The sequence below is a fragment of the Leucopleurus acutus genome (assembly GCF_964270905.1).
Source record: "Leucopleurus acutus genome assembly, chromosome: 3".
In the NCBI taxonomy this organism is placed as follows: domain Eukaryota; kingdom Metazoa; phylum Chordata; class Mammalia; order Artiodactyla; family Delphinidae; genus Leucopleurus; species Leucopleurus acutus.
Genome location: NC_139145.1, coordinates 3,703,476 through 3,726,466, shown reverse-complemented (window position 1 = coordinate 3,726,466; position 22,991 = coordinate 3,703,476). Strand labels below are relative to the sequence as shown.

General features: G+C 56.8%; 1 protein-coding gene and 1 pseudogene across 5 annotated transcripts in view; both read left to right on the top strand.

Annotated features, from left to right (window-relative positions):
- Nucleotides 1-2,385: 2,385 nt before the first annotated feature.
- On the top strand, nt 2,386-2,877 carry LOC309959954 (annotated as a pseudogene). Its single transcript has one exon. The product of its transcript is annotated as an uncharacterized misc_RNA (transcript).
- DPP9 (dipeptidyl peptidase 9) overlaps nt 2,729-22,991 on the top strand; it is a 41,161-nt gene continuing 20,898 nt past the window's right edge. For 3 of the 4 annotated variants that reach the window (XM_082836390.1, XM_082836392.1, XM_082836393.1), the window contains exons 1-9: nt 2,729-2,873; nt 3,862-3,914; nt 6,499-6,586; nt 10,237-10,490; nt 16,333-16,445; nt 17,639-17,812; nt 17,896-18,064; nt 18,812-18,925; nt 22,182-22,310. In XM_082836390.1, coding sequence (XP_082692516.1) covers nt 6,531-6,586; nt 10,237-10,490; nt 16,333-16,445; nt 17,639-17,812; nt 17,896-18,064; nt 18,812-18,925; nt 22,182-22,310 — 1,009 coding nt within the window. In that variant the 5' untranslated portion in view covers nt 2,729-2,873; nt 3,862-3,914; nt 6,499-6,530. Of the gene's footprint in view, nt 2,874-3,861; nt 3,915-6,498; nt 6,587-9,252; nt 9,386-10,236; nt 10,491-16,332; nt 16,446-17,638; nt 17,813-17,895; nt 18,065-18,811; nt 18,926-22,181; nt 22,311-22,991 lie in introns of those variants that run through there. The other variant, XM_082836391.1, reaches the window with a different exon arrangement.

The following is a 22,991-nucleotide window of genomic DNA, read 5'->3' as shown; positions in this document are numbered from 1 at the left end:
AGGCAAAAGGAAAACTGTGTGCTTCTTGGTATGTTTTACGTGATTTTTAGTAGTTAATTCCTCCCCCCAAAAGCATATGTTGAGAATATTATCGATATGTTTGCTTCCATTAAACACAGAAAAGTAAAATTATAAAAAAGAGAAAAGTAAAATTATAAGTTCTTAATGTTGTGAGTTCTAATATACCTTTTTTTTTTCTTTCTTTTTCTTTTTTTTTTTTTTTGCGGTACGCGGGCCTCTCACTGTTGTGGCCTCTCCCATTGTGGAGCTCAGGCTCCGGACGCGCAGGCTCAGCGGCCATGGCTCATGGTCCTAGGCGCTCACGGGCATGCGGGATCCTCCCGGACCGGGGCATGAACCCGTGTCCCCTGCATCGGCAGGCGGACTCTCAACCACTGTGCCACCAGGGAAGCCCTCTAACATACCTATTTTTAAGTTTCAATATTTTCAACCATGTCCTGGGGGAAAATAACCATTAAAAATGCGTAAAAACAGACATATGGGACTTCCCTTGTGTCCCAGTGGTTAAGACCCCCACCTTCCGGCCTTCCCTGGTGATGCAATGGTTAAGAATCCGCCTGCCAATAGAGGGAACAAGGGTTTGATACCTGGTTAGGGAACTAAGATGCTGCCTTCTGTGGGGCGGGACCTGTCCTGTGTCTGTATGTCTGTCCTTCCGCAATGATTCCTGCTCTGTGGTCAGACACCTCCCCGCAAAAAGATCCTACTTTCTTTAAATAGTCATGGACTTTTAAGGTTTCCTTTAAAATGTTTACCATTGTTATTTCACATCTAACTGTAGAAAAGTTTCACTATTGTATCAGAACTTCTCCAGAAAAGTGTCACAGACCTTTTCTCCTTTGGGGAATTACGCCTAAATCATGATCTCCATTAAAAGGCAGATCTTAGTTGCTGCAGGGCAACTAAGCCCAGTGCAACGCAACTAAGACCGTATGCAGCCAAGTAAATAAATTTAAAAAAGCAAAACAAAACAAAAAACAGATGTAGAGGGGCACACGTTTTTGCTCTTGCCTCAGACTCCAATATGGCTTGGTAAGACACTGTCAGAACCTGTCTTGCTTTAAGATTTTGATATTTTGTTCACCATGGGGTTGCTTTTTGCCATTATTTTGATATTTTAGAATAACGCAGGCTTCCCTGGTGGCGCAGTGGTTGAAAGTCCGCCTGCCGATGCAGGGGACGCGGGTTCGTGCCCCGGGCCGGGAAGATCCCACATGCCGCGGAGCGGCTGGGCCCGTGAGCCGTGGCCGCTGAGCCTGCGCGTCCGGAGCCTGTGCTCCGCAACGGGAGAGGCCACGACAGTGAGAGGCCCGCATACCGCAAAAAAAAAAAAAAAAGAATGCATTAAAATATTATTTAGTTTTTTTAGAGCCACCTTAATTTTTGCACTTGAGGTCATTGCCTCACTCTCCTTCTAATCCTGGCCCTGTAAGGGGGAAAAACAAACAAAACAGATTTTACAGCAATCTGATCCTAACTCCTTGCCATTACCTCCCTTCCTTCTACTATCTCTCTTAAAAAAAAAGAAAGAAAAAAAAAGATTGGTCCAAAATGAGTTAACTCTGGGTTATAAGATGAGAAGTCATTTAAATTATCTTCTTTCCATGTCCGGCTTGTTTTGGTTTTCTTCTTTTCACTTCGCAATTTGCTGCACCTGGCGTCCTTCAGCGGTCTTGCAGAAAGTTCTTGTAGAAAGTGGTTTGGGCTGAAGCAACAATGTCAACATTTGTAGACAGGCAAGAGTTTAAAATCTATCTATGAGACGAACTAATGAAACATTGTTGGGCTTCAGGGTGGGTTTGAGAGCAGTTTCTCTCTTGGATTGTTTTAATAGTGTGTTTGTGCGTGTTGCGAAGGGGGTTATTGGATTTTTTTAATTCTGTATTTTCCTCCTTCCAGCTTCCATTGCATCAAGCAGAGTGATGGATATTCAGTAAGAGCGGATATTCAGGAAGTTGCTGCCCAGACCACCGTGAAGGAAGGAAACAAATAATGTTCATTTTAGGAGCTACAATGTAACAATCTCCGTAACATTGTTTATGATAAGCTTAAGAAGGGCGACCCTAACATGTTTCCCTAGTGCTGCGGTTATCACGTTCTCCTCACAATAGAAAGGTCCCCGGTTCGATCCCCAGCAGAAACATTTCTACATCTTTACTGTAGAATTTTAAAATTTGCTTCAAAGTAATTTCAGTAGAAATTCAGCGTCGGTGCCTTTTTCTTTTTTCTTATTTCTCTAGCCTTTTTTAGATATTATGGAATTTAAAAAGTTATTGCAAAGTAACACAAACTCTAGGTCGATGTTTGACGAGAAAGTTTTAAGTGGACGGTAAAACTAAGAAAAAGCTGTAAAACACACCTGCGTTGGCCGGGAATCGAACCCGGGTCAACTGCTTGGAAGGCAGCTATGCTAACCACTATACCACCAACGCTTGGACGAACACGTTTTTCTCTAGGAGCCCTTAGTAGAAGTATTATCGGTTAGGCCGGGCAATACCAAGTTACTGGGGGTGTCTCTCCCAACGTCCCTGCTCGCACAGGAAGACGCCACGTTTAGGACGTTTCACCCCACTTGCCGCGGGGCCGTGCTGGCGCGTTCGCCTCCCCAGCGCCCCGGACTCCTTGGTGCCGGCCGGGAGGTGGCCAATCCCAGGCCGCCGCCTGGGCCGCTCGACTTCCGGGTCAAAGGGGCCTGAGCTGCCGGGTGTCCCGTATCCGCTGCCGCCGCTGTACCCTGCGCCCGCCACTTCCTGGGCTGCAGTCCCGGGCATGGAGCCGCGAGCTTGAGACGCCGCTGGCCCCGGGACGCCCTGCCCAGCCCGGCCCTCGCCCCGCGCCGGCCTCGAGCCCCGGTGAGCAGTGCCCGCGCGCCCCGTCCGGCCTCGGCCGCGACCCTGAACCCGCCATTGACTGGCCCCACCTCAGTCCCGACTCTGGATCCTCCACTGACCGGCCTCCCCAGTACCCTCCGTCTCGGCCTCCGCGCACACCGGCCCCGCCATTGCCCAGACTCGCGGTTGCTCCAGTCCCCGCCTCCGTTTCCCCTCCGCCCCGGCCTCTCCTCACTCCTTCCCCGCCCGTTCCCTCCATCGGCAGGGCCACCTCTCAGCCTTTCCAACGCCCGGCCTCTCCCGACCTCCTCTCCCATCCCGTTGCTACCCAGACCACCTGGCTCTGACCCCTTCCGGGGGTGGCCTCACCCAGTAACGCCTTCCCTTCCTTGTCGGCTCTGGAGGTCCCCACCTTCTCCCCGTCCCCATCCAAACCCACGCTATCTATATGAGACCAGAGACCACTTCCTTGACCTGCTCCACCCCTTCACCCCTCCCCAGCGCTCGGCTTCCCCGCCACCCACATCCCCACAGGTCCAGCCCCTTCCCTCAGCTTCGCTCCCAGGCCAGTCCAGCCACCCACCTTCTTCGCACAGAGGCTCCGACCAGCCTTGACACTTCCCCATCCATGCGGCAGCTGAGCCTTCAGGAGTAGCCCGTTCCCTTTGAGCCCATCCCTGACCCCCTCCCCCCAACCGCGAGGAAGTCACTTGCCTCAGCGGCAAGAACAAACCTTTCCAGGAGCTGGGACTAGAGCCCAGGAGGACTGCCCTGTGGCCACCAATCCCTGTCGTCCCTTGCTGGATCCTGGGCGAATTGGGCCCCGTGGCAGGACTTTCTTCCCTGGTGTGGTTCATAGAGCGCTTCAAGGCTGTGAGGCATCCTTAGGAACTAGTGGGTACAGAAAATCAGGCCCAACCATCGGGGACTCCCCGAGTGGCAGGAAAATGAGTAGTTAGCCGGTCCCTCCATTAAATCACAGCGTTAATAAGACATTTACTCTGTCAAGGTCCGTGTCCCACGTCTGCAGCTGGAATGGAGGCTCTCTGGACCCTTTAGAAGGTCAGTGGTGCTGGGCTGGGGTGGCCGGGAAGGCTGGGTGTGTGCTGGTGGGATTCATTTGCCTGCTCCTGGATACAGAATTTGGCAGGAAGTGGTTTTCTGCAGCCCTGGGGTGACTGGTCTTGGGGACAGTTAGCCAGGCCCCAGGCCAGGGGCTGCAGCTTCGTGTGCTCTTGCTGGAGACTTTTCTTTCTATCTAGCATCGTATGCTAGATGTCCACGGACAGAAGCCCTGGAAGGACTGGGGGAGAAAAAGGAGGGAGCACTAATTCCAGCTGGATTTGGTGGATGTGTGGCTGCATCTCCCCCTCCCCCGCCACACACACACCTTATACGGTGCCTGGCGCTCAGTCTGTGAATGGTGTGGATTCTGGCTCTGAAAGGAACTTGAGTCCAATTCTCCCCTTGGTGTAATTTTAAGTAACTTGGTTAGATGGCAATATTAGCTGGCCCGTAGTTTCTGCTATGTCAGCTGCTTTACCCGTGCCATCTCACTTAATCCTCACAGTAGTCCTAGGTGTAGGCACTGCAGTCCCACTTTTTTTTTTTAATAAATTTATTTATTAATTTGTTTATTTTTGGCTGAGTTGGCTCTTTGTTGCTGCATGCGAGCTTTCTCTAGTTGCGGCGAGCAGGGGCTGCTTCTTGTTGCAGTGGCTTCTCTTGTTGAGGAGCACGGGCTCTAGGCATGCGGGCTCAGCAGTTGTGGCTCACGGGCTTCAGAGTGCAGGCTCAGTAGTTGTGGCGCACGGGCTTAGTTGCTCTGCGGCATGTGGGATCTTCCCGGACCAGGACTCGAACCCGTGTCCCCTGCGTTGACAGGCGGATTCTTAACCATTGTGCCACAAGGGAAGCCCTGCAGTCCCACTTTGTAGCTGGGAAAATTGAAGCACAGAGAGGTTAGGCGGCTTCTCCAAGGTCACATAACCCAGTAGTGGCAGAGTCAAGATTTGAACCCAAACCTCTCTGACACCAGAGCCCACAGTTTTCACCACTGGACTGAGGTGAAATCAGTGCTTCTTTATGGTGACATTTTGCTTCACTTCTTCCATCAGATCTCTGTCCTGGGACCAGGCGCTGCTTTCTTTTCCTTTAACCATCAGGGCACCTGTCTCGTCAAGAAGGGGGTGGGGTGCCCACCAAACCAGGGGTCCCTTTGACTTTGTTCAGCGTTCAAGTGAGTACAGGGACTCGTTCATTCAACCTGAGACGTTTGCTGTATTGAGTGCTTCCTGTGTGCCGGGGCCACAAAAGGAACAGGACAGATGGGGGCCTGCCTCCATGGAGCTGACATCCTGGTGCGGGGTGCTCACACACCCAGAGAGGGCTTCTCAGCCTCAGCACTAGCGAGATTTGGGGCCAGATTATTCTTTCTGGTGGGGGAAGGGCATCCTGCTAATTGTGGGGGACTTAGCAGCATCCCTCGTCTCCACCACCCAGATGCCAGCAGCATGCCTCCCAGTCGTGACAACCAAAAACGTCTCCTGGGAACACCAGCCCTTGTCAAGACCCCCTGGCTTGACCGCCCCCAAGAGACTCTGACCGCCCCCAAGAGACTCTGCGCTCCATGACCATCTGACCCTCAGAGGTCCTAGGATGCTGCACACATTTAAACACACAAACCAAGAGGGAGGGACAGGAGGCGACTCACAGACGCCAGGGGCCACCCTGATTTATACCATCTGAACCACTGGGGATTTATTTTGGTGTCTAGAGCCTAAGGATCTAACTCCATTTCTTTCCCCCAGACAATGAATACAGAGTTTCTCCCCCTGGGCACTGTGGACACTGGGACCAGATCATTCTCTGGGGTGGGCCATCGTGGCCACAGTAGGGTGACGAGCGGCATCCCTGGCCCCACCCACTGGATGCCGTGGCACCACTCCCCCAGTCAGTGGGAACAGCCAAAACTGTCTACAGACATCACCAAGGGTCCCCTGAACGGGGGGCGGGGAGAGAGGGAAAATCACCCCCATTGAGAACTACCATTTTAGAATGAGTGCTTGCAGAAAGGCCCAGATGTTGAGATGGGGATAACAAGGTAGCAACTTCGGACTTCATGCCAGGAAAGACCCCTGAAGAGGTGATACTGGGACCCAAAGGATAAGAGGGAGCACATCATACAAAAAGCAGGGCAAGGGTGTTCTAGGCAGAGGGAATGGTAAGTGCAAAGGCCCTGAGGTAGGACTGAGTCAGCGTGTTTAGGGGAGATTAAGGCCAGCGTGTCTGGAGATCATGGTCAAGGAGGTGGGGTCAGGAAGGCCATCAGGGAGCAACCACAGTGGGGAATTTGGGTTTATTTGATTTCCAGCAAGTGCCGTGGGTGGTGGCCCCCGAATCGTTTGAAACTCTCATCTCAGGGACTCTCACCTTGGGAGAACCACCCGGTTTCTGGCAAACGCCCGGACAGGTGTTCGAACTTCGAATTTCAGGACAAGGCCTGCACCATCTGCCTCATGAGGAGGCCCTTGGCATCAGGTGTTCCCCGCAGACAGGAGGGTGGCCTCGAGGAATGGGAGCGGGGAGGGGGGCCCACAACCCCACACTGCCAGAGCTGCAGCCCTTCGGTCTGCCCCCCTCGCAGGCTCACCCACCCAGAGGTCAGCCGAGTGGTTAATGCGGAAGGTTAAGAAGGTGCGGCTGGACAACACAAACCCAGGACGTTGGAGAAGGTAAGGGGCATGCCGTGGGAGCCTGGTCGGTGGGGACGCGGTAGAGGTTCCCGAGTTTCCAGCAGAGTCTTAGGTCTGGGAAGGCACCTTGGCCACCCCGACGTTTCTGCATTTCCCCAGGGTGCGCGTCTGGCTGTTCTGCGTGGGCAGCAGCGTGGGCTAGGGAGGGGGTGTTCAGCCTTGGCATTTTTGACACTGGGGCTGGGTCATTCAGTGCCCGCGCTGGCATTGTCGGGTGTGGAGCATCACCCACCCGTCACGACAACCACAGATGTCCCCAGACATCACCCCGTGTCCCCTGGGAACGGGATCAGCCCCAGGTGAGAACCCCTGGCCAGATGGTCAGGATGTGGGTTTTGGGGTCCAACAAACTGGGGCTCCTGTCCTTCCTCGTGGGTGACTTTGGGCGAGCCACATGACCTCTGAGCCTACTTTCTAGTCCAAATGAGGACGAACCCAGAACTCACTAACCAGGGTTGCAGTGAGGATTAAACGTAATCATCCACACAAGGCCCAGGCGCTTGTAAGTTCCACGTGTGGGGCCCGGCGCGGGATGAAGGGACCACAGGAAGTCCGCACTCTAGCCGACCTCTCTCACTATCAGTTTTCTGATCCTCAGGCTCATCTGCTTTTAGGGAGCGCAAGGATCGGGGAGGCAGGAAGGGAACGGAAGATGGTTCTGGAAGACAGGGCTGACGTTAAGCACAGTCACTCGTTTCCCGGATGTGGGCTCTGAAAACGGGTGGTGTGCGTGCATTCGGGTGTCGGTTAGTGATGGGACCCCGAGTCTCGTCTCTCATGTGCGCTAGGTACCACGTGGGCACGGGCTGGGCTGCACACTGACTTGAAGAAGCTGAAGGCCCAGGCAGTGCCAGGGCATATGGCCTTCATAGGGCAGAGGATGGCCTGCTGCTTCCAGGGAACCGCACCCGCAGGCATGCGCGAGTTCCCTGAGGGCCACTCTGAGGCATTTCCGGAGTGTGGCGGGCCCCGCCCCTCCCCTCCCCTTGTGCCTTATGAGAATCTGCTTCCCTCATCACTGGCCCCGCCTGGGTCTCCACCAGGTGCCCCTGTGGGCGGGTGGTCCCAGCCCGTGAAGCACTGGCTCAGACAGATCACAGAATGCCATCGGGCCTCGCCTGTGACTGCACCAGCGGGTCCCGAGCTGTGCACTGGCGGCACCGTGGGCTTTGAGGCGTCCTACCGATTGGCAGAAGGAGAGCGTAGGTGGACCTGGCCTAAGTGGCTTAAAATCCACTTTGATTTCCCCAGCTGTGTAAACTCTTGAGGCAAGAAGCCGAGCCCCAGCTGGCACTGAATGAGACGGGCCGGCACCCTACGGGCTGCATTGCATTCACCTGTTCCCCCTCCGAGGCTCCCTCTGCGTCTGGGGAGGAGAGGGGCGAGCGGAGGGCCGGGGTGTAGCAGCAAGCCTTAGCCTGGGACCTCGGGCTGCCTGGCCACATCTAGAAGATTCCTAGGACTTTCTCCCGATGTTTCATCTCGTTTCTCATCTCCTGGATCGTGTTTTTGCTTCCTGGGCTCTCTGCGCGGATCGGAGGCAAGATCATTTTTATCGTTCTTTGCTGTGGAAAGAAGTCGTGAGATTCCGGGAGTGCTTCCGCCAGCCTCTCCGCTTCTGGGGTTCCCCGTGGGAGCCCTGGAGGCCACGGTCTGTTCTTTTGCCATGAGTGGGGCTTGAATTGTGGCAGCCGAGTCGGTGGGGGGCTCGGCGGGTTAGAGGACATCCCCTGCCTTGGTTTTCTGGGCTTGGTGCCAGCAGCGCTTGGGGCCGTGTGGGCTCTGCAGCACTCAGCCGGTCCTGGCCCGGCCCCTGCCCAGCACCGCCCGTGGCCCCTGCTGCCCTCGAGGTGAACCGCAGCTCTGCGGCAGGCCGGGACGGGCCACGCGTGCCCCTCGGCAAGGCTTCTGTCCTTCCAGGGTTTGCTTTATTTGACCCGAGGGCCCCGCAGGCTCTGATGGCCTGTGATCCGTGTCTTCAAAGCCGCCGTGGGAGGAGCTGAAGTGTCTGGGGGACAGGACACGCCAGCTTGTTGCCCCGCCACCGCTCTTCCCCAGCCCGGCTGGGTCAGGGAGGACTGAGCAGGGGGCGCGGTTGGAAAGGGCACTCTGATAATCAGCCTGCAGTGGGTGCTCAGGAACCATGGGAACCGCCTCGTGTCTCTTTCTCCCCTTGCCTCTCAGAGCGGGCAGGGGTCCTTTGTCCTGTGGTGGTCACTTCAGGGTCTCGTATTGGCAAGGGGCAAAGCCTTCTGGGAGTCTTAAGCCTCCCACTGGAAGGGGGGCACCAGCTCTGTCCATGACTTCTCTAAAGCCGTCCCCTCCTGCAAGGGAACTCAGACTTGTGCCTGCAAAGCCGCTAATCCCAGAGGATGAGGAATCCCAGCGTCTGGCGAGGCCTCCAGCCATTCGGTGCCCTCGCAGGAACTCGAGCCCGGCCCACTCACATTGGCTGGCCTCGCTAGACGACCCTGGCTCTTCCAGAACCGGGTCACCGTGGCCATGTTTAGATTTCCCTAAAACAAATATTTGTCTGGCCAGCCCTGTTCAGTCAAGAAGTGTGCTGAGCAGCGGGGGTGGGGGTAGGGGGGAGCCGTTGCACAGCAGCCGCTGCCCCTGGACGGGGAGGAGAGAGTGGGATGGCCTCTGGGGGAGGGTTGCACATCCATCCTCTCACGTGGAGCTCCCCCGATGTCCAGCGAATATCTGCCTGGGCCTCTGAGCACCTCTGGTGAGGCACGAGAGGTTCCCCCGCTGGCCAGCAAGCTGACAGCACCGGTGAGGAGGTTTGCAGACCCACTGCTTAACGCTCAGTTCTTGGTGCGGGAGTGACTGTGTCTCCCAGCGGGCTGTAGGGGAGACCATGATTTCTGTGGCTCTCCGAGGAATGCTTCCTGTGTGCCGGGGCCGTGTGAGGTGCTGAGACGCTGCTGTGAACGGGACAGACGCGGGGGAGACAGAAAGGGGACCCGTGAACAGCCACTGTGACGAATGCTCGGAGGGCAGGGCAACCAGGTGGCAGGTGAAAGGTGAACGGAGAGACAGGTTTTGGTACAGATGTTCACCTGAGGACCCGACAGATACTTAAGCTGAGATCTGATTAGAAGTTAGTCCAGTAGAAAGAGGAAAAAAAGTGTTCCAGGCAGAAAGGATAGCACAAGCAAAGGCCCTGGGGCAGGAAGCAGTCTGGCCTGTTTGGGCAGCTGAGAGAAGGCCAGTTTGCCCGAGGCCTAGTAATGAAGGTGGGTGAGGTGTGAGGGCCTGGCAGAGGTCAGAGGGCAGAAACCATCGAAGGCCGTGGTGAGCGCTGGTTTCTAACCCTGGAGGGTGTGGAAAAACAAGGAAGGGTTTTAAGTCAGGGGATCCGATTTGCAGTGCATGTGCAGTCAAGCTGAGAGACGGTTGCGGTCATTCAGCTGAGAGGTGATGGTGGCCTGGATCTCAGGATTCGTGGATGGAGAGAAGAGGAACGATTTGAGAAATACTTAGGCGGGGCAGGGAAGGTTGCATGGGGCTGGGGCCCTGCCAGGGGAGTTGGAGAGTCTGATGGGAGGCAGCTTGTAAGTGGAACCTAGGTACCGCCCCCCCACCTTCTCATTGTCTTCCCACCCGTCCCTCCCTCCTCGTAGCTTCTCGCTGAATTCCGAGGGGGCGGAGAGGATGGCCACTGGGGCGCCGACATCCGACCGGGGTGACGCAGTCGAGATGGAGGACCCAACCTCCCGCTTCCAGGTGCAGAAGCACTCGTGGGACGGGCTCCGGAGTATCATCCACGGCAGCCGCAAGAACTCGGGCCTCATCGTCAACAAAGCTCCACATGACTTCCAGTTTGTGCAGAAGACGGACGAGTCGGGCCCCCACTCCCACCGCCTCTACTACCTGGGTAAGCCCCCGGGCTCCCCTCGGACCCCCACGGCTGCCCTCGAGCCGGGCAGCATTTCTGGGACAGCTGTTACTAAGTCCTCTAGTCTCCAGATGTTGCCCAGTCCAATTAGTTAGAAGGTCCCAATAGAGGGCCTGGCCCTGGGCAAACTGTCCCATGAATGACGTAGTGCTACCCATGTTGCGATGCCACCTGTGGATGACATCTGTTTACAGTGAAAGTGTGGGGCAAGGGTCCCCCACGGGGCTCAGATGTGTATGTGACCAGAGCAGAGGGCAGTCCTGCTCCATCTGTGTTACAGCAGCACCATGGTTCGGGCCTGGCCTGTGGGTCTGAGGCCCTGAGATTGTTTCTAGCCCTCGTCAGCGGGGCCCGCCCCCTGAGTCACTTCCCCGCCACCTGGGCTGGGCTGGGCCTGGCTAGTGAACAACTTGACTTCCCCTCAGTGGGAGTTGAAAGTAACTCAAGTAGATGCTTGCCGGCTAGCAACGCGTTAAGAAGGAACCTGAGGCTCAAGGAAAGGTGCCACGGTGGCACCTTTGCCTCGTGGGCTGACAGTTGGGGTTTGCTCTCCCTGCCCGAGATCCCTGGCGGCTAAGCAGGTGAATGGCTAATCACGTCTGCCTCCCGGTATGTGCCTTGAGAGCAGCACTTTCTACGTCATTGGCAATTATTTATGTGTTTGTGTTCCCTGCCGGCCTTTGGGGCACAGATGAGGCGTCGTGTACACCTGTGGCCTCAGCAGCTGGGCCAGGGCCTGGCTCCTGGTAGGGGGACAGCAAATACCTGTTGAGCAAATGAATTTCGCTTAAAGGTCTTCCAGGGCAGAAAGGAACAGTGCCAAGCATGTCCCTTTGTAAGTAGCCTGACACGTTATTGTTGGTCCAGAGCAGGTTTTTAACCTCAGCACTGGACATTGGAGGCCAGCACTTTCTCTGTGTATCCTCAGCCTGCCCCCAGTCAGCCCGCCGTCAGTATTGGAAGCGAGTGATGGAGTGAATGAATGAGTGAAGGTCATCCCCTGCCTGAGGCTGACCCCACGCCGAGGACCGTGAGAGTGACTGAGATGGACGCCAGATGGCTCTCCCTTTCCCACAGTCCATGAGTCCATGCCGTCTCTCCTCCTAGAGGCCCATGTGGAAACCATATGGCAGTTTGGCAAGCAGAGGCAGAGAGAGGAATGGTCTAGAAGGGTCGGCAAGCGACGGCTATCTGTTTTTAGAAATCTAGTTTGGCCGGTGCACAGCCATGCCCACTGGTTTACAGACCGTCTATGGCTGCTTTTGAGCATAATTGCAACAGAGGTCATATGGTCCGCAAAGCCAAAAATACTTACTGTCTCTGGCCCCTTGCAGAAAAATGTTTGCCAACTCTAGCCTAGGAGAGATTAGGGCATGCTTCAAGTTTCATTTACCCAAGGGAGAGTTGGCTGTTAGGACCGAAAGTGGCCAAGGCTCTGGGACAGTGGTGAGCTGTTGCCTCTCTCTTTTTTTTCCTGTGGTTCCGTGGCCCCCAATCCCTTTCTCCCAACGCAGTCTCTGTTGGACCTCTCACTCTCTCAAGTTCAAGGTGCCGTCCTGGTCACGGTACTTATATGAGCTTCCTGGGGCTGCTACTGAAACAAACGCCCACCGACTCAGTGGTTTAAAACAACAGAAACGTATTCTCTCTCAGTTCCGGAAGCCAGAAGTCTGAAATCAGTTTCTCTGGGCCAGTCAAGGTGTCCGCAGGGCCAGTCTTCTTCCGGAGGCTCTAGGGGAGAATCCGTTCTTTGCCTCTTGAGGCTTCTGGCGGCCACCGGCATTCCTTGGCTTGTGGCTGCGTCACTGCAGTCTTTGCGTCTGTGGTCTCATCGTCACTGCAGTCTTTGCGTCTGTGGTCTCATCGCCTCCTCCTCTCCTGTGTGTCTGTAATCTCTCTGTCTCCCTCTGATAAAGCAGGAGATTACATTTAGGGCCCACTGAGATAATCCAGACTAATCTTCCCAGCTAGAGGTCTTTAACGTCATCCCGTCTGCAAAGGCCCTTTTGCCAGGAAGGTAACATACAGTTTCCAGGGATTAGGACATGAGCGTAGCCATTGCTAAGCCAACCACAGAGCTGCCGAAAGGGACAGAAATGCTCCGAGCTACTTTGAGCCACCAAGGGCCCCTCATAGTAAGGACACGGGTGTGTCAGGGAACCCCCCAGCCTCATGACCAGCACTGAGAAGCCCAACCATATGGAGTCCAGGCATCTGCCCTCGTATGTTTCTCTCCATGGCTCCACCCTCACTGCCCACCTACCTTCCACTGCCACACTCCCGGGATTGCACGTCTGGTTCCAGCCACCAGCAGAAATGGACCAGCTTTCTCTGAATTTCTGGGACAGCGAGTATGATTGGCTCAGACATCCACTCATCCAGTCATCCTTGGCCTGGGGCGGGCGGTCCCTGCCATCTATAGCAGGTGCTGAGGGCCCACTCTTGTAGGGGGCAGCTCCAGACAAGGACTGTGGACCCACTGTGGCTCCAAAAAGTGCCTAGAACAGCCCAAAGCCATCCTACTTCTCTTGGGGTGACGTTGCTCACCCTTGAGCTGATCCAGTCTGCATCACTCAACACCCTCGGAGTACCCTTGACCTCACTCCATGTCCAAGTTCCTGGGGCAGGTCTCCCCAGAACCCCCATGTATTTATAACCTGTCTGCACTAGCCTGGTGCCAGGGGAATGCTGGCAGCCAGAAGCATTTATGGATTGAACAGAAAGGACCTCTAGGGGCGATGCCCAGCCCGCCCCCTGCTCCCCTGAGACCCCTGCCTCCTGGGCGGGCCCCAGGCTTGCCAGTCACCGTCCTCTGGGAAGGCTCATTGGGAGCCCAGTGCACGTGGGATGGAACAGAAAAGGGAACGTGCCTGCTGCTCGGGCACGTCCCTGGAAGATGGTTCCAGGGCTCAACTGCTCCTAGTGGGTTGGCTCCTCCCCCCTGCAAACGGGTGTCCTGCATTTGGTGGAGGAGGGCACGGGGCCCCAGACAGTACTGGGAGTCCCTTAGGGGGTCCCTCTTGTCCTGTGTCCAGGTCCAGGGTCACACGCCCCACGTGGCCCCTCATCCAGGCCACGCGGTGTTTGCCCAGGCCTGGGCCACCTGCCGTGCTGGTGGGCTTTGGGGTGGGGTGCTGTCCCCAGAGATGGAGTGGAGCTGGTAAGAGGAGGCGCAGGGGGGACCGTGATAGCAGAAGTCAGCGGCCGTGGTCAGCCGTCCCAGACCCTTGCCGTGCACACCGGCATAGGTGCCTGCCGAGGGCAGCTCCTCCAGGGAATGTGCCGGGATGGGCTGTTTCATGTCACTGCTTATGAATTGTTGGCAGGGGGAGGCAGCTCTGATGTCCTTGGCAAGGCTGCCCCGTTGATTTCCTGTTTGGAAGGCTCCGGCTCCCAGAGAGCCTGTGGACAGGGGCTGTCCAGAGCCCACAGCGCTCGGCCGAGAGTGGCCACCTGCTCCCTCCCAGCTTTCCACGCTGGCCCTCCCAGCCACCACGCTGCGTGGTGTTTGCTTTTTTTTAAATTGAGATGTAATTCACATCCCATAAAATTCTCTCTTAAAGGTGGAGAGCTTGGTGGTTTTGGGTACAGTCACAGTATTGTGCAACCATCACTGCAGTCAAATTCCAGAACATTCCATCACCCCAGAAAGCAACCCTGTACCCATTAGCAGTCACTCCCTATCCCCCTCCCCCAGCCCATAGCGACCCACTGACTTGCTTCCTGTCTCTGGATTTGCCTGTTCTGGACGTTTCACAGAAATGGAATCACAGGGACTTCCCCTGGCGGTCCAGTGGTTAAGACTCCGCGCTTCCACTGCAGGGGGCGCGGTTCCATCCCTGGTCTGGGAACTAAGATCCCACAAGCCGTGTGGCCAAAAAAAAAAAAAAAAGAAAGAAATGGAATCATGCACTGCACGATTCTCGTCCCAACTTGTCTTGTGAACTTCGGAAGATGGCCCCGTTGGCAACTCAGACGGGCGGCGTCACATCCGTGCCTCTAGCTGGGAATGATTCCAGCTGTGGTAGCTTAGAGAGTCCTTAGAAGTCGAATTGTGAATGCTTCCCACTTGTAGCTTGCGTTTTCACTCTTTTTTTACTAACTATACTTCATGAGGAAACTTTGTCATGAGTGGAAGACGCGAGTCACTTGCCATATTGAGAAGCTACCCATAAGAGTTACTGTGGTGGAATAGGTATTATTTATGAAGCTCTATCTAGCTCTGGAGGTGCCAAGCTTGCGGGGCGGCCCGCCTGTTCTCCCACTCTTAGAAGTGAGAGCGCTGGGGCTTCCCTGGTGGCGCAGTGGTTGAGAGTCTGCCTGCCGATGCAGGGGACATGGGTTCGTGCCCCGGTCCGGGAGGATCCCACATGCCGCGGAGCGGCTGGGCCCGTGAGCCATGGCTGCTGAGCCTGCGTGTCCGGAGCCTGTGCTCCACAACGGGAGAAGTCACAACAGTGAAAGGCCCGCGTACTGCAAAAAAAAAAAAAAAAAGTGAGAGCGCCTACGAGGAAGAGAGGCCAGCACCAAACCGAGCCTTCCTCCTGGAGAAATTTGGGATTGAGAGGGGTCAAAGCGGGACGCCTGCTTTCTGTGACCCGCTGTTGGCCACAGCGCATTCCTGGGCCACCGCAGAGCATCCCGCCTGCTGCCGGGGGGCTCTGCCCCAGTCCCTCACCTTGTTGCCCAGAGAGTGGGGAACCCAAAGCTTCCCGAGAACCATTCTGCTCCCGCCATTAACTTTGTTAACAGCCATAGTATCGTCATCCATCGAGGCAGAGGCACTTCCAGTTGGGACTTCCCTGGCAGTCCAGTGGTTAGGACTTCGTGCTTCCACTGCAGGGGGCATGGGTTTGATCCCTGGTCGGGAAACTAGGATCCCACACAGGGTGTGGCGTGGCCGAAAGAAACCTGGTTAGAAGATACGTCCTTGTTTTAGTTGCCGCTGTTTGTGCTGAGTGCTTTTATCTCTTACCTCACTTCATCCACACAGAGGTCTCGCTAGGCAGCTACTGTATTTTACAGATAAGGTTACATTAGCTCAGCGGTTCTCAGTCGGGGTGCTCCTGCCCCAGGGGATGATGCTCAGCAGTGTCTGGGGACGTCTGTGGTTGTCACACTGGGGGTGCTCTTGGCATCCAGTGGATGGGGCCAGGGAGGCTGCTCCACACCCCCCAGTGCCTGGGATTGCCCCCCAGAGGATGACCGGTCCCGGTGTCCGCAGCACCGAATGGGAGAGGCTGGACTGGATACACATTTCCCAGTCCTTCTGGAGCTTTGCCCGTTCTCTGATCCTCGATTAATTCCTGGACCAGAGCCCAACCTGTGGAGAGTTGGGAATCACTGACCAACCCCCTGTTTTTCATCCTCTTGTGTGCTGTTTCTTTTTATTTATTTATTCATTTATTTATTTTGGCTGCGCCAGGTCTTAGTTGCGGCATGCGGACTTCTTAGTAGTGGCATGCATATAGGATCTAGTTCCCCAAGCAGGGATCCAACCCGGGCCCCCTGCATTGGGAGCATGGAGTCTTATCCACTTGGCCACCAGGGAAGCCCCATTGTGCGCTATTTCTTCAGTAACTGAGGCTAAGATATTCAGCACTAACATCGCAGGTGGAATTGCCTGCTGCTCCTGCTGGCGGGTGTAACCCAGGGTCCGTGGCTTCTCTGGGGAGGGGTGTGCCGTCGGGGTGCTGTAGAAGCAGGAGGAACCAGCCGGGCCCAGCCATGGGGAGTCAGGGCCCGAGGCCGGTCCCGCCCGAGTCCCTCGCCCCGACCCTGGCAAGGGCGCCCATTCTGGTTTTCCTCTCTTCCTCCCAAGGGATGCCCTATGGCAGCCGAGAGAACTCCCTCCTCTACTCCGAGATCCCCAGGAAGGTGCGGAAGGAAGCACTGCTGCTCCTGTCCTGGAAGCAGATGCTGGATCACTTTCAGGTGAGCCATGGGAGTCGGGCCCTCCCGGTGGGCAAGGCAGGTGGGCGCACGGCAGCCCCTTCTTCGGCCTCACTCAGCTTCCTTGGGCCCTGCACCCACCCCACCCCTCCTGAGGGGGTCCCAGCCCATCCCCCGCTTAACGGCAGCCCCTCAGAGAGGAGCGCCTGGCCCTGGACACCTGTGCCACACCCACCCCCTCCCTTTGGTGCACACCCGAGCCCCAGCGTGTAGCTTGCGGCGACAGCTCCCGTCAGAAGCACGTCTTCCTCTTAAATGCCTCACCAACGGCGTGCAAGTAACTTGGGCCGAGACCCTTTTATAGAAATTTAGCTAATAATGGATGCCGCTCAAAGTCACCTCGCTTCCAGAGGGGCAGACGGCCGGTGAGCGGCGAGAGTGCTTTGTGCACTGGTGTATGTTGATTTATTTTTGATCAAAAATAAAATATGACAGTACGCAGGGAAGGGAACCCGTGCAGCCCCTCTCTTCTGCCTGTCCCCTGTCCCGGGCTGACCAACTCCTATTCACACGGCTTTCCTCGCAGCGTGGGGCTCATTGTGCTTTGGATTCTGCTCTTTAAAAATGCATTTCTGGGAATTCCCTGGCGGTCCAGTGGTTAGGACTCCGCGCTTCTGCTGCAGGGGGCGCAGGTTCGATCCCTGGTCGGAGGACTAAGACCATGCATGCCACGCAGCACAGCCACAAAAAAAAAAAAAAAAAAATTAATAAATTAAGAAAATAAAAATGTATTTCTTCCCTTTAACGTTCCTCTGAATTTCCACATCATCTTCAGAATTCTTCTTGGGGCAGCTGCATGGTGTCCACCATAGTTTACCTGCCCGCCCTGCCCAAGGTCAGGTGTTAGGGTGGTCAGGTGTGGAATCTGCCCCACCCCTACCCATGCCAAGAGCATGAACGGCTGGTGGTGGGTGGCTTCAGCTCGAATACTCTCGCAGGAAGAGGCTGTGACCAGGGAGGGAGGGCGGGGGTCTGTAGGATGTAGGGTGGCCCTGGGGGCAGAGGAGGGCCTCATGTGTCCTAGAGCGATTTGGTGGGGGGTGAGGAGGTTGCAACTACAGGTGAGCCCCGCAGCCCTGCCCGTCTGTGCCGCTCTGTGGCCAGGGTGCTGGAGCCTCCAGCTGCTGATGCCGGTGTTCCGCCCCGCCCCCCGGCCCTGCCCAATGTGTCCCCAGGCCACGCCGCACCACGGGGTCTACTCCCGGGAAGAGGAACTCCTGCGGGAGCGGAAGCGCCTGGGCGTCTTCGGCATCACCTCCTACGACTTCCACAGCGAGAGCGGCCTCTTCCTCTTCCAGGCCAGCAACAGTCTCTTTCACTGCCGGGACGGCGGCAAGAACGGCTTCATGGTGCGCCCCCGCTCTCTGGTGGGGGGAGGCGGGGCAGGTGGCGGCCTCCTGGCCCCCTGAGCTGGGTCTCTGTGTGTCCCCAGGTGTCCCCCATGAAGCCCCTGGAAATCAAGACCCAGTGTTCCGGGCCCCGGATGGACCCCAAGATCTGCCCCGCCGACCCCGCCTTCTTCTCCTTCATCAACAACAGCGACCTGTGGGTGGCCAACATCGAGACGGGCGAGGAGCAGCGGCTGACCTTCTGCCACAAGGGTGAGGCCGGGTGGAGGGCGCCGGGAGGAGGGCGGGGCGGACGGAACCGGCACCCCTGGTGTGGTCTGTCATCACAGCCACCAGTCCAGCTTCTAGAAAGACTCCCACCCCTGTCACTGTGCTCCCTGCCGGACCACCAGGCGCCTTCCCAGACCGTGATCCCACGGCCCCCCTCCCATGGCTCCTCCTCTGGCCCCACAAAGAGTCCAGCTGCCTGGTTCAGGGTCTTCCTCTGCGTGAATCGCCCCGGCCACTGGGGCCTGGCCTCCACGCCGGACACTTGTGCGCCTCTGCTCCCCTCAGCCCCTCCTGCCTCCACTCTCCTGTCCCCATGCCATTCTTCCAGCCCAGAACTCACCAGACCCGGCCTTCCCCTCAGGCCCCAGCTTGTCGACAGTGACATCAATCCTGTGCAGATATATCTGCGGGACTGCATGGGTTGTGGCCTCTGACCCTGATCCCTGCCTCCTGTCCTGCCCCAAGGCCCTGGTGCCCTCTCACTAAACCTGAGCTTCTCAGCCAGGGGCGACTGGGGTACTGGCCATGTGTGAGACATTTTCAGCTGTCACAGTGAGGTGAGGATGCTCCTGGCATCGAGTGGGTGCGGCCAGGGAGACTGCTGCACACCCCACAGCGCCCAGGATGCCCCCACAGAGAACGGTCCAGCCCTGATGTCAGCCGTGCCAGGGGAGAAGCCCTGCTCTAAACCAGACTCCTCATCTCTCGCCCGGCCCCCTCCCCATCCAGGCTTGTCCAGTGTCCTTGACGACCCCAGATCCGCGGGTGTAGCCACCTTCGTCATCCAGGAAGAATTTGACCGCTTCACTGGCTACTGGTGGTGTCCCACAGCCTCCTGGGAGGGTAAGCGCCTTTCCATTTTTAGAAACACTTCTGCAAACACTTCTGTTAGCAGAAGCACAGTGTACATGCTGGTCTGCTCTTTGCTCTTTTCATTTAAGATAAACCTCAGCAACCTTCCCATCAACATCCGTGTCTCAGTCCTTTGAGGCCGCTGTGACAATACCACAGCCAGGGCGGCTTATAAACAGCCGGCATTTATTTCTCGCTGTTGCAAGGGCTGGGAGTCCAAGTCCAAGGCAGACTCGGTGTCTGGCGAGGGCCTCTTCCTTGTTCACAGATGCTGTCATATCACCCTGTCCTCACATGGTGAAGGGTCAGGGAGCTCTCTGGGGTTCCTTTTTGTGTGTGTGTGTGTGGTATGCGGGCCTCTCACTGCTGTGGCCTCTCCCGTTGCGGAGCACAGGCTCCGGACGCGCAGGCTCAGCGGCCATGGCTCACGGGCCCAGCCGTTCCGCGGCATGTGGGATCTTCCTGGACCGGGGCACGAACCCGTGTCCCCTGCATCAGCAGGCAGACTCTCAACCACTGCGCCACCAGGGAAGCCCTGGGGTTCCTTTTTATAAGGGCACTGATCCCCTTCATGAGGGCTCCACCCTCGTGACCTAATCACCTCCCAATACATCACACTGGGGGGTAGGGTCTAACATTTGAATTCTGTGGGAACACAGACATTTAGTCCATTGCAGTCAGCACCCAGAGAATCCTTTAACTGTGGATGTCCTGGGGGCATGGATGTACCACAGTTTAGTTAAGAAGTCCACACTGATGGGCACTTCAGCTGTTGCCAGTTTCTGGTTTGGGTTTTGCTTTGGTGTTGTAAACAATACTGCAGTGAAATCTTCCTACATTTATCCTCGTGACCTCCTGGGAGTATGTTAATGGTCCTCAGACAGGGGTGGTCTGCCCCACCCCCCACGCCCAGGGGACACTGGGCCGTGTCTGGGGACATCTGTGGTTGTCACGACTGGGGGTGCTCCCAGTATCGAGGGGGTGGGGGCAGGGGTGCTGCTCCACACCCCACCCCAGGGTGGCCCCCCGCAGAGAATGGCCCGGCCCTAATGTTTGCAGCGCCAAGTGTCGAAAATCCTGCCTTAGAGAAAATTCCCAGCTGTAAGAGAGATGAATTGAAGCTACATGCATCTTAAATCTTGATGGGTTTTGCCAACAAGTTAGAAAGAAGCCAGATCAGCAGGCCACTTTGTATCTGTTTTTCTGTGCTGTGCGTGAGGCGAGGGTGTCTTATCTCCGCTGTTCAGTGGACCAAAGTCTGTTTCCTGAGCACGGGGAGAGTCGTTTCTTGCGGTGCGTGAGTACCATCACACCCTCTGCTGCACGAGCAGGGGTGGGCCAGGCCTCCGCTGTGCATAGAGTCCTCCCTGGCCTTAGCGCCTCTGTGCGTCCGTGGGCGAGCGGCCACGCAAGCCAGGATGCTGGGGACCAGGCCCTGGCCATCCACCGCCTCAGCCGAGTGCCACCTCGTCTGCTAGTCACCCCTGCCTTGACTTCAGCGTGTCTTCTCCTTAAATCAATTTGAAAAGAAAACATCATGGCCCTACCATGAATAGAAGCTAGGCATGAAAACCGTGCAGCGGAGAGAAACCAGCACCGAACATGCTAGCCAGCGCCCAGGTAAAGGATGACTTGCCAGCGTCAGGCGCCTAAGGGCTGCTGGTGCTGCCGAGACGGGGCCGGGATCAGCACGTTCCTGGGGAGGACGCCGCACGCGCTCCCCCTTCGTCTGGGCCGGGGTCTTTCACCACCGCAGTGCTGTGTGTGCCCGTGGTCCGTGTCTCTGGGGAAAAGGGCTCCAGGTCAGGAGTCAGGGTCCTGGGTCAGGTCACTCAGCTTGTGACTCTGCGTGCCTGAAGCAGGTGACCATCCACCCTTCGACTTCCGGCCTATAAAGTGAGATCTCTCCCCCTCGGCCCTGTGGCCACGGAGGCTGGGTCATTCTCTGTGGGGGGCCTTGGTGACTCAGTGTGTCACCTGTCACCTGAGTTGTGACAGCCACAAATGTCCCCAGACATTGCCACATGGCCCCTGGGGACACAGAATGGCCCCTGGTTGCCATCCACTGGTCTCAATGACATCAAGATACTCACTCTGCTATTCTTAACAGCTCAGAACCCCTCAGATAGAGCCCCTGAATGCTGAGGCCAAGGGACGTCTACCCCGTTTGCTGTAGCCCCACTCATGGCATGCACCCGTGGAGCTACATGACCATAGCAACCCAAGAGGGTCTTTCCTGGCCAGGAAACTCAGGGCCCTGGAACAACCCATGCCCAGTGGACAGACATAGGAGCCCTTATCGCTGAGTCTGAGCTGCAGCACTTCCACTGCCTTGGCCCTGTGGCTGCCAGCGCCCCATAGAGCAGGTGTGGAGACCTGAAGGCAGGGTGGGCTTGGCCGAGGTCAGCGGATGTCATTGGTTCGTCCTAGTGAGTCAGGCAAGGGTACAGGAAGCAGGTGGGGACCCTTCTCAGCAGCCGAGAAAGGAACAGCCATGGGCTCCGTCCCCTTGATTTGGCATTGCCAGCGCTCACGCCCCTTGCTAGGCTGTCAGCTCCCAGTGAGTCGCTTACTTCTCATGACAACTTCCACTGTACCCCTTCTTGAGCCCTGCCCCAAGTGTTAGTCTGCTCGGGCGGCCGTGACCACGTCCCACAGATGGGGCAGCTCAGACCTCACAGCCTGGAGGCTGGACGTCTGAGATGGAGGTGTCGGCAGGTTTGGCTCCTTCTGAGGCCTCTCTCCTCAGCTTACAGACGGCTGCCGTCTCCCCCTGTCCTCACGTGGTCTCCCCTCTGCGTGTCTGTGTCCTAACCTCTTTCTGTAGCAACAGCAGTCATACTGTATCAGGGCCACCCTCAGGGCTGCATTTTAACCGAATCACCTCTTTGAAGACCCCGATCTCCAAATACAGTCCCGATCTGAGGTCCAGGGGTTGAGACTTGAATGTAGGAGTTGGGTGGGCGTGTGGTTCAGCCCGTAAGTCCCCACGTGGCCATCTCCCTTGCCTCCCCGTGCTGGGAAGAGCGCCGTTCTTGCTCTGGTTTTACAGGGAAGGAAATCGAGGCCCCAGGAGGACATGTGACTGGCTTCAGGCCTAGTACACGGCAGAGCTGGGTTTCCGGCCCCAGGGACCATTCTTGTCTGGGCCCTGCCATGGTAGAGCAGAGTCCCCGTGTGGGCAGGGGGGTGCGGGGCGGCAGAGGGGACACCCGGCACCCTCAGCAGCTGCCCTGCCCCCTCCCAGGTTCAGAAGGCTGCAAGACGCTGCGGATCCTGTACGAGGAAGTGGACGAGTCCGAGGTGGAGATCATTCACGTGCCCTCTCCCGCGCTAGAGGAGAGGAAGACGGACTCCTACCGGTACCCCAGGACAGGTGAGGGCCCAGGACACATGAGGGCGGCTCGGCTCTGAAGCCTCATAGAACACGGTGAGACACCAGCCAGGATGGGCCCACAAGACCCAGACAGGGATGGCCCCGGAGAAGCAGGCTGCACTTGGGAACAACAGCCAGGCCAGCGCCACCGTCAGTGGTGACTGGTGTCCTGCCTCGGGGCCCAGGAGACAGTAGGAGCCCTGGGGAGGCAGTGGGAGGTGTGGGCCCCCTCCGGGGGCGCATCAGACACTCACTGCCTTGTGAGAATACAGGGTTTGCCCAGAAATACATGGAAGTCCCAGAAATCTACCAATTCTTAAATGTGGCTCGAATCATTTAAAAATACTTAGCAGGACTTCCCTAGCGGTCCAGTGGTTAAGACTCCACGCTTCCACTGCAGGGGGCACGGGTTCGATCTCTGGTCGGGGAACTAAGATCCTGCATGCCGCACGTGGCACGGCCAATTTAAAAAAAAAAAAAAGACTTAGCCACACAAAATACACGTGCAGGCCAGGTTCAGCATCTTTGGGACCTCCGTGGAAGCCTACGACAGACTCGTTCTTGCTAACTGTGGGCCGTGCTAGGCAGAGCCTTCCTACGGAAACTTCCAGTCCCTGGTGTGAACGGGGAAGTCGGTCCTTCCCTTCCCCTGTTGGAGAGACGAGGAAACAGAGGCACCGA